This window comes from Mus pahari, chromosome 10 (genome assembly GCF_900095145.1).
Source record: "Mus pahari chromosome 10, PAHARI_EIJ_v1.1, whole genome shotgun sequence".
NCBI classification, from domain to species: Eukaryota; Metazoa; Chordata; class Mammalia; order Rodentia; family Muridae; genus Mus; species Mus pahari.
In genome coordinates, this window is record NC_034599.1 from 45,639,061 (window position 1) to 45,649,981 (window position 10,921).

The window sequence follows — 10,921 nt, forward strand, 5'->3', positions numbered from 1 at the left end:
ACACGTGCAGTAATAACAAATTATTTTAAAACCTTGAATTTTTATTATTTATTTATTTATTTAGGAGATGGGACCTCACTATGTAGAACAGGTTGGCCTGGCCTTAAATTCATAGAGATCTGCCTTCCTCTGCCTCAAGAGGGCTGGTTCAAAGGTGTGTGCTACCATACCGGCAAAAACTTTAAATACTATACCAATGCTTGCTTGATGGTTTCAAGGAGGCCTAGGACAATATAGACCCATGGCTGAAGGGATCACTGAGTAATTGTGAGGGTGCATACTGCTCTTGCAGGGGACCTGAGTTTGATTCCCAGCACCTGTCTCTAGGGGCACTGGTACTTACCTGCTCACACACAACCCCCCCCCACACACACACACAGTCACACACAAAATACATAAATATTTTAAAATATATATAAAGGGACTGGAGAAAGGCTCAGACTTGTTTCTCTTACAGAGGTCTTGGGTTCAGTTCCCAGCACTTACACAGTGGCTCACAACCATCTGTAACTCCAAGACATCTGATCCTCCATTCTGACCCCCTCAGGCACCAAACATACATGTGGTACACATACATATATGCAGGTAAAACATTCATACACATCACATAAAATAGATCTTTTAAATGGTATTGAAAACATACATAATCCTAATTATCTCACAAGTTGTGTTTAATAGAAATGGAAAACCATACATCAGGGATTTTTTATTAGTTATTTAACCACTGCTATATTAAAAAAAAAACTCAAATTGACAGAACAACTTAAGGTGGAAATATATCTTTGGTCCACAGTCAGGGGATTCAGTCCACCATAGTAGGGAGGCATGGTGGAGTACCCCATCAGTGGCAAGGCTGGGAGCATGGGATGAAGGCTGCTCATGTAGTAGTGGACCAGGAAGCAGAGAGAACATGAGAGAACCAGGGGCCTCGAAGGCAAGTTCCTGGTGCCTGTGAGACATCATCCCTAAAAGTTTCCACAGCCTCCCAAAGTTGTGTCACAAGCTGGGAACAAGCATTTAAAATATGAGCCCATGGTGGTCGGGATCTATGAGCCCGTGGTGGTCAGGATCTAGGAGCCCGTTGGGGGTCAGGGTTGATGAGCCCACGGGAGTCGGGTCTATGAGTCCTTAGGGGTCAGGGTCAGATCCAAACTACAACAGCTTTTGAGTGAGATCCACCATTTTCTCTTGTCCTTAGAGTGTGCTCACTGACACCTGATCTTAGCCTTCCTTGCGCCTCTGCCATCAGACAGGCACAAAGGTGCCGTGGAACCCGTAAGGCATCTGCACGGGAACTTCCGCTCGCCCCAACTCTGCGAAGCTCTTGGCATCCAAGACAAGGAGGAAGTTGCTTTCACTCTAGAAAAAGAACGCAACACTGAAAGTTCCCTCTTCATTTGAAAATCTGTCTCCACTGGCTGAGGGAGGAAGCATGGCTTCCTACTTACGTTCATATCTTTCCCTGGCACCTGCTGCAAAGCCTCACCTAGCCACCCACTAAATGTTTGCCCAGTCGCTGAACTGGACCAAAACACCATGACTAAGGAAGTTCACACCCTAAAGCAATAAAACTGTGCCAATCCTCCTCATAAGACCGCTTTGAGTCTAACAATCTTTTTACTCAGCTCTTTCAAGTCTCATAAAATACATCGAAGTCCTTTTTCCCAAGTTAGAAATGCTTCCGTTTTGTGTCACTCAGAAGCTGGACAAAGATCAGCTTTGTGAGCCAGGGTGAGATTTGTGCAGACCTATTTACTGGAATGCTAAGTGCATAGAGCAAGCCCCTAGCAGACATTAATAATTGATCGCAGCACTTTTTTTTTTTTTTTTTTTTTTTACTAAACCATTAAAGGGCTCAGAACCCTACACCCAGGTGCCACTAGTAATTGATCAAAACTTGTCTTGAGGTAAACACATTTGCTGTAAGATTGCCCAGACAAGTCAGTAAGTATATATATATATATATGAAAGTATGTTGTCTATAAACACATTCCTATGAAGACATGTTGCTATGATTTTACAAACAGGACTTTAAAATGTGATAAAGTATGGCTATGATTTTTTAAGTGGGGGATGTTACCCAGTAAAATGGAGAACAGGACGGAGAAGATGCTATAAGGCATCATAATAAATGATGGGCTGCATCACTATATGTCACATTCCAGTGGGTTAATGCTGCACTTCTATGATCAATGGCTGGTAAATAAACTTACCTGGTTGGGAGTGATCACCACAGAGAGTATAACCCCACTGTCTTCCTCATTGGCTCCTGGCACTGGAACAAAAACGGGCTCCGAGGGATAAAAGCCTTCTTCTCTCCAAACCTGCGAGTTCCCCAACCCCAACACACAAAAGGCTTCTGAGAAAATGTGAGAGGTACGTGGGAAACCGTCTAGTGCAATGAACTGCACTGACTGCAAAGCCTCGCCTAGCCATAAGTAAATAAAGGGAGCCATAATAGAATGTTCACATAGTAAACACAAGCCCAGGCTTACTGCATTGAATACAGGTAGGAGAAACCTCTGCTGCCTGTAGATCACCATCTAAGTTTGTTACCCCACCAACCTGAGATACGGGGGTCACTACAACCTTCACCCCATCATCTCTCCAAAACTGACATCAATTCTACCATTATTTCTCCAAGCTTTTGGCTTCCTTTTAGATTTCCCACAAAAAAAAAATCAACCCCTTGCTGAGATGATCTGTGGCTCTCAAACTTACGAAAACAGCTGAGCTGCTGAAATATTAAAGAATTCAAAGAACAGGCTGCAGAGACAGCTCAGTAGTAAGAACGCTGGCTGCTCTTCCAGAGGACCCATGTTTGATTCCCAGCGCCCATATAGCAGTCCACGACTTCCTATAACCCCAGCTCCAGGGGATCCAATGCCTTCTCCTGACTCCCACAGGATCCTGCATACATATGGTGCACATAATACCCCCAGGCGCGCACACACACACACACACAAAATAAACAAATAGATATTAAAATTTTTGAAAAAACATAATACATCTGAAGAATTTTAAACAAAACAGAAATAAATTCAAAGGGCAAAACATTCCTAGAAAAAAAAAATGAGAGAAGAGACTTTCTTACCCTTAGTGTCTTGTTCGTCACGTCAACCTTAATCAGAGAATCCCCCACCAAATGTCGAAAACCGCAACCATAGAAGAAACTGTACTTTTTGCCATTGAATTGGCCATAGTTGATTTGAGGAAATTCAATCCCCCCTTCCTCTTCCAGGTCCTCATGATGTAGATTTTCAGGAGAACACCAGATCTAAGAGATATCACCCAAAGGATAGAGAGTGGCTGCTAAATTCACTTTCATTTCTTTAGTGTACTGTGCACTACTCTGTAAATTGTAACCAGATTTGAGAACTAAAGTTCTACGTCATTGTAACCAGATTTGAGAACTAAAGTTCTACGGCATTGTAACCAGATTTGAGAACTAAAGTCCTACGTCATTGTTTTCATTGTTCCTCTTTCCATGGTGAGTGTTCATGTAACTACGTTGTCAAGTGTTGTGATTAAGATCCCAAATCCTATGGGAGGTGGAGAGTTTCCTTATTCTGCTAAAGCAAGGCATAGCTATACAGTGCCATTCCCATGGGCAAAACAGTGTCTCCAGAAGGTGGGGATGGTCGGGTCCATCTGAAAGCCTCCACAACCATTGGCAAGCTGCATAGATCAGACTCGAGGCACAAAAAGCACAATCAACCACAGGTGTCCATCCCACCCGGTTTCTGTGGCTCTTGTGCAAACAAGTTTCCAGGACCTCACCCAAGCTCAGCCAAATGTTATGAAACCTGCAGGGCACCAAAGCCTTTGGAGGGCAGCCAAAGAATAAGGTGATGTCACTAAAATCCAACCTCAGTCTGATGTCCACCAGGAGCCTACCTCTCCATCACCCTGTTTCACAGCGCTGGCTGAAGAGTAGGACAGTGGGCTGAGGTTCTCTCCCTCAGGAACATCCACACTGACATCTAAGGGCAAGACAAATCTTCGAGGGAAAGACTTTGCCTTCGACTTATAGACCTGTTCAGAACAGAAAAATAAACAGATGGTGGGGAAGGTCGTCCCTAGGATAACAAATAGTAACTTAAAATTCAATCATTACTAGGACTGTGCAAAGAATTTCAATTCACCCATTCAACAAATATTTATTGAATACCTACTGTAGGTTAAGTATTGTTTAAACACTACACATGAAATTTAGATTCTAGTGGTGGGGTCATAACTATAAAATTAGGTATTTATTAATTAGTATCATATAAGCAAATGATTAAATAGCCAAAGGTCCCAAGGACTAGACAGTAGCAAAGAAGGTCCCCCTTTTCGTGTTCGCTGGTTCAGAAAAGAGCCAGCTTAGCAGACTAAGATTGCTCAAACCCCAAACATTCTTGAGCAAGGCCAGTTTTCAAGACGAACCCTTAGCTGGCACCTAGAGACAGATTTCTTCTTAGGCTGTTGTATCTGATAAGGATAGGCAAGGTCTTGAACGGCCCAGTGAGTCAATAATGATAATGATATGGTTTTAAAAGAACACCTGCGAGCTAAGGATGTAAATGGTGCAGTGCTTGCCTAGCAGTACAAGGCCCAGGGCTTCAGTGAAAAAGAAAAAAAAAAAATGAACATCTAATGGTCTGGAACTTCAGGGCCTGCAGTCAGCTGTGTGGGCCTGGACGCCTACACGCCTGATCCCCAGGAAGACTCTGAACAGCCAGGACTATGACAGGTCACGTAAGGTGTCCTGATTAGTTCCTCACATGTGCAGAGGATCAGCTCTTTAAGAAGTAGCTTTTATCAACCTCGTTTTCCTTGGTAAGACCTTAGCTAAACAAACAAAATAAACCCAATGTTGATAAAAAGTTGGGTCAGGGGAGAAGATAGATAAATAAATAAATAAGAAGAAATCGGAATAAAATGCCTCCAATAGGTGTTTGGAGTCAAAGATGAGCTAGAAAGATGGTGAAAGACAATGAGGTGGAGATTTAGGGGGGAAGAAAAGCCACAGATAATCAGGTGTTACCTGCAACTCTCCCCCTGAGGGCCCAACGAGAAGCTCAAACCATTAGTCATTTGAGAAATGTAAGCCAAAACCACAACCACTGCTCCACACCCACTGGGGTGGTTATACTTTTAATAATAAGGAAGAAAACAGTCTCGAGGCCAGCACAGTGGTTCAGTGGGTAAGGGTACAGGCCTGAGTCTGAAACCCTAGAATCCATAAAAAGCACAGCATCCATCATGCCCCAGATCTGCTGGGAAATGAGAGGCAGAGACAGGAAAACTCCCAGGAGCTGTGATCTTCCTGCCTCAGGCCCTAAAGTAGCCGGGATTACAGGCATGTACCATCAGGACCAGCTTAAACCTGGTTTTTCTTTTAAGACAGGGTCTCACTGTCTTCTTCAGCTGGCCTGGAACCGGCCAAGGGCTGGGATTAAAGGCATCTGCCATCATACCTACCCTAAAAACCTTTTAAAAGAGGGCTGGAGAGATGGCTCAGCAGTTAAGAGCACTGACTGCTCTTCCAGAGGTCCTGAGTTCAATTCTCAGCAACCACATGGTGGTTCATAACCATCTGTAATGGGATCCAATACCCTCTTCTGGGGTGTCTGAAGAGAGTGATAGTGTACATAAAATAAATAAATATTTTTTTAAAAAACCTTTTATAGAAGGAATCAGTGTACTTCATTACACGAATACAACAAGGGCTAAAGGCCATGGGATACCCTCAATAGTGAGAAAAAAAAAAGAAGTGTTATATCTATCCATGACCAATATTCTTAATAATATAGAAATGAAGAGAACTTTCCTAATCTAACAAAATATACATTAAAAAAAATCTTGGACTAGATGTATTGGCACATGGCCATAGCAATCCCAGAACTTGGAAGACAGAGGCAATAGGACCAGGGTTCAAGGCCAGTCTTAGCTATACAGTGAGTCCAAAGCTAACCTGAACTTCATGAGACCCGTCTAAAGGAGGCATCTATTGATAACTTATGTTTACATGCAATCTGTGCACGAATGTTTGTGATAACTTTTGTCATAGTCAACTCGTATAACCACACAAGACAGTACTGCATCACCATATCATAATAATAATAATAATAATAATAATAATAATAATAACAAAACTATCAAGATCCAAAAAGACATGAAGAAACCATAAATACATACTACTGGGAAGGAAGGAAGGAAAGAAGAAGGGAAGGAAAGAAGGAAGAAAGGAAGGAAGGAAGGAAGGAAGGAAGGAAGGAAGGAAGGAAGGAAGGAGGGAAGGAGGGAAGGAAGGGAGAGAGGGAGGGAAGGAGGAAGAAAGGAAGGGAGGACACACACACCACACACACACATGCATACAATAACAAGAGCTAAGACAAAGTTTAAATACTGATGCTGGGGAAACTAGGGAAGAGAAGCACAAGGAGAAATGCTCCAAGCTTCCTGCTTGTTTTGTTGTTGTTGCTGTTAAAACCTAATTTATACTGCTCTATAGCAGTCAGTTAATTAATATACAGTAAGCAACATCCTTAAAAATAAAATGTTAACACCTGGCACGGGGACATACAGCTTTAATCCCAGCACTCAGAAGGCAGAGGCGTTCAAGACGTTTACCTGATCAAGCTCCTCTCCAGCTTTCCTGAGATTCTGTAGTTGGTAAAGGTCTAGGCTCCTCCCATCATCCTGGCAGCACAGATCGATCACAATACAGCCCTGGTCCTCAAAAGCATTGATTTGATGAAAGGTAAGAAAAGGCATGCTGTAATACAGTCCTGGGAGAGGCTGCGGGACGCACAGACATCGCAGAGACACACTCAGTTCTCGTCCCGTTCCCTTCCTCTCCCCTCCTTTCTGTCCCCTTTCAGAAATAAAGCTGCAAAGCTTGAGTTAGGAGGATATGCACCCCACTTAGAAGCCCTTGTCAGTGGGGATAAAGGAAGAAATATCAGAACATACATCCCCGCCTGCAGGCTGTGGTCAGGGATATGCACCCCTGCCTGCAGGCCAAGGTTAGATATAAGCACTCCTGCCTGGGTTCTGTGGTCAGGGATATATCCCACTTACATGCCATGGTCAGTAGGTATAAAGGAAGAAAAATCAGACTATAAAAGCAAGTATACTTTGACTTAAGCATTGCTTGCTTACGTCATCTCACTTCATGTTAATCAGTGAACTGAGGCTGTTCGACACAAGCCAATCTATTGTTGTGACTAATTTAAAAGCCCTCCTGAAATGCGGTCTAATATTTTACAGGATAACTAGATCCGAGACTGTAATTACAAGATTAATAGAAAATACTGCTACTTGTAATGCTTATTATAAAGTGAGTGACTAATTGAAAAGTACATTAATTATTCAAATAATTTTATAATGAAATTTGAGTAAGTTAAATTTAGAAGATATTAAATTTAGAGATAAACTTAGACAAATGCAATGGCACTAATACTAACAGGGAATAAGAGAAGATATTCAGCCGACATTCACGGACTTCCGTGGGGTTATGGTACTGGCACACCAAGAAGTCCCAGAACCTTAAAGTGTACTTGCAGAAGTGGCAGAAGGGCTCTGCACGATTACGGCATGGGAAACCCCGTGATGAGAGAGTTTCCTGTGTCCTTCTAATTCAACCCATTGAAAAACAACCCCCACAGTTTCCCAACACACAATGTCCACCGTGCTAATTAATAAGCAGCCAGCCCAACCAGCAGAAGAAAACAACACCCTTAATTAGAAATGTCTTTAAAAATAATGCCCAGCGAAGGTGAGAAGTCAGCCCCGTGGGAATTCAGCTCCGGGGGCGACATTTTCGTTATAAATATGCTCAGATACTCAGCCTGTCCAGTGTGTTTATCCACCACGTGAAACCGCGTGTTATACTGGGGCTCCCAGCTTATCCCATCAGCAAAGGGCTTTCCCCGGATTTTAGAAGTGATTATTTTCCACAGCTTCATCTTTATAGGCTGTTCGACAAAGATTATGTAGTTTTTTGTCATTCCTAAAAGGTTCCAGGAAACAAGAAATTGTTACTTGGCAAACTAGAATGAGCTGGTGTAGCCGGAAGGGAAATGGTCGGAATGACTGGGCATGTGACTGCTGACCTGCGCAGACACCAGCCAGCAATACCTCGCTCTTTCCAACTCAATTGGACACATTTCCTATTTCTACATAGAAAAGAGAACCGCTAAGAATACTTGGGTTAATGTTTTTAGTTACTTTTTTTTCCATTTTAAATTATTTGGGTTTAAGAATAAGAAAAAACCAGCACAATATTAAAGTGTTACTTATGCTCAGTGTATTTATTCCCTAATCCTGTACACGCTGGGAGTAAGGAACCAGGGTATTTTGGCTATCACAATTTATAATACATAAAGTAAATTTTCTGAATAAAGGCTAAAACATCTCAAAAGTTAACAAAACATTATTTTTAAAGACTGAAACAATCCGTGCAGAATATAAGGTTTCACATACACACACACACACACACACACACACACACACACACACACACACGTGAAATGGTCAAAATCTTTGTATGTGTGACTATTATTTTAGGATTTTAACATTGACTAAAACATTTCTAGTAACTACTTATATTAAGTAGCCATGTCTCTTCAAGCAATCTGCAGGCTAGCATAAGAAGTATATGACTATCTCATTATCATAATACTCATAAATTATCGCGATGATACTTGTCAGAACAAATCTTTCTGATGCAGCAACATTAAGGCAGAGCCCAGTGCAGCAGCCCTCATCTATAGACTCACCAAAGCTATGGTAGTAAGAAGGCTTCATTTTCTCAGTGGACGCAATAGAACATAGCACCTGTGCTCCGTGAATCGTCTCCCCGGGCTCTTTCTTTTTTGGAGGAACACGAATAATATTATAGCAAGAACCTGGCCAAGAGAAGATTCTTCCTTTATAATTTTTATTTACATTCTAGAATGAAGGCCAACCCTTGCTCTTGCAAGGGCTTGGTTTTTAGTGGGAGTGCTGGAGTTATTGATGAGTTAACTATAGCACGTGTTTGTGTAGCTACTTGGTGAATGAATATTTTAAGTGATACTGAAATTATCTTCCTGGTATTATAATTTGCAGTGTAAGACATGATGAACTTGCATAACATGGAATTTCACAATCACCGCTGTTCTTGAGGAACAAAATAACCAGCGTTTTTTTCTTGGTTCATTTATTTTGTAGCCATTAACTGGTCACCAATCTAAACACTGATGTAAGTACTCTAAACACTATATCCCAAACTCACGTTTACAGTGGTACACAGGACAGATAAAACCTATTCATCTCTAAAATTCAAATTCTAATAAAACATATGAGCAAAATACGCATCTGATGGTGATATGAACTGTAATGTAAAACAAGCTAACTGGGGACTGGAGTGGCTGTGCATGGGTGGGCATCCCTGACTATCAGTACTAAGCATATGATGGACATCAAGTAGACCTGAAGAAGGTCAGGAAGAGACTTGAGGGTATCTGGGGGAAATGCCATGCAGTGATGGCATGAGGTAGCCATGGAGGGGATTTTGAGGGTGTTTTGAGGGCATTTCTGAGATGAATCTTTTGATTAACTGGATGAAGATAAGAGAAATGTGAAGAATGATTCCAAATTGCCATTAGCGATTGGCAGGATGGAGTCACCATCAACTGAAGTAGGGAAGACTCATTTTGAGAGAGTTTAGCAGAAAAGATCAAAGGTTTGGTTCTGTAATGTCAAACATTGTTGGCATCCTGCTAAGAACCCTGGGGCTGAGCAATAGGTACAAATTACTGCAGATGTTCAGGGTAGAGGTACAAGCAGGTTTTGAGAGACCACTACGTATATAGGAAACACCATGTTTTATAAAGTGACAGAGAGAGGGGGTGGAGAACAGTGCTGGATTAATATGAAGAGCATATTTTAAGTATTAAAACTAACTAGGCTGATAAAATATTCAAAGAATTCTTGCTAATTTGTAAAGAGGATCTTAAAATATCTGATGAAAAGGCTAAAACTTTGTTATGATTTGCACATTTACTCCTTAGTCCTCTTTCTACAGTTTTTAAAATTCTTAAAGTAGAAATGAATTGCAGGTATTTTAAAACTACAATCAGAATCATTATACTTCCCAAATGTACCCCAGACATTCCTCGTTCATGCTTCCTACACCTACATACACATTGAATTCCGGTTCAAAAACCTTCTCACTGCAAAAGATAATCAAACGAGAAAAGAGAATCATGCCAAGCATTGGTTAGAATCCCAGCATTGGCAATTGGATTATCCAACCACTGAACAAAAACACTTCGTCGCTACACTACTCTAACCACAAGGCCCTGAGAGTACCTTGAAGACATAATAGAGAATTGCCTAATACACGGAGGAATGCAGGTTTACTGAGGAAGCCCTGCCTTGCTCAGCACTTGAGTATGATCTGCAGAGTCTCCAGGACTTGTTATGAACCGGGAGCTGAGGTAGAGTAACAAGCCTGACAGTCCATGCTTGGTGCTTGGGTTTCTCAGTGGGATCCAGCGGCTCCATGTACCAAGATCCTCTGGGGTCCTCAGTGAAGATTCTCTGCCCTGTTTCAGTTCTGCTAAACCAGGGTTCCTTCAGACGGATGGAGCCCAGTGATCTACCCTGACAGCAAGCATTCTAGATGGCTCCTAGGTGTATTAGGTTGAGATTGAGGATCTAGTGACTATATTAAAACATAAAACTAAAAATGGCATTTTCATATTATAAATGAGTTTCTAAGTAAACTGGCTAATAGAGTTAATAAGAAGTGGATTTTTTTTAATGATCCAACACTGATGGTGGAACAAAACAAACACAAACTCTGCTGTGCCACTCTCCTGAGCCACTCTGCTGAGCCACTCTGCTGAGCCACTCTGCTGGGCCACTCTCCTGAGCCACTCTGCTG

General features: G+C 41.9%; 1 protein-coding gene across 1 annotated transcript in view; it reads right to left on the reverse strand.

Annotated features, from left to right (window-relative positions):
* Positions 1 to 675: 675 nt before the first annotated feature.
* Bco2 (beta-carotene oxygenase 2) overlaps positions 676 to 10,921 on the reverse strand; it is a 24,566-nt gene continuing 14,320 nt past the window's right edge. The window contains exons 6-12 of the mRNA XM_021207866.2: positions 8,769 to 8,897; positions 7,839 to 7,999; positions 6,619 to 6,786; positions 3,898 to 4,035; positions 3,095 to 3,277; positions 2,214 to 2,324; positions 676 to 1,359 (exon numbers count right to left, since the gene is read on the reverse strand). Of these exons, the coding sequence (XP_021063525.1) occupies positions 1,246 to 1,359; positions 2,214 to 2,324; positions 3,095 to 3,277; positions 3,898 to 4,035; positions 6,619 to 6,786; positions 7,839 to 7,999; positions 8,769 to 8,897 (1,004 nt within the window). The 3' untranslated portion in view covers positions 676 to 1,245. The remainder of the gene's footprint in view (positions 1,360 to 2,213; positions 2,325 to 3,094; positions 3,278 to 3,897; positions 4,036 to 6,618; positions 6,787 to 7,838; positions 8,000 to 8,768; positions 8,898 to 10,921) is intronic.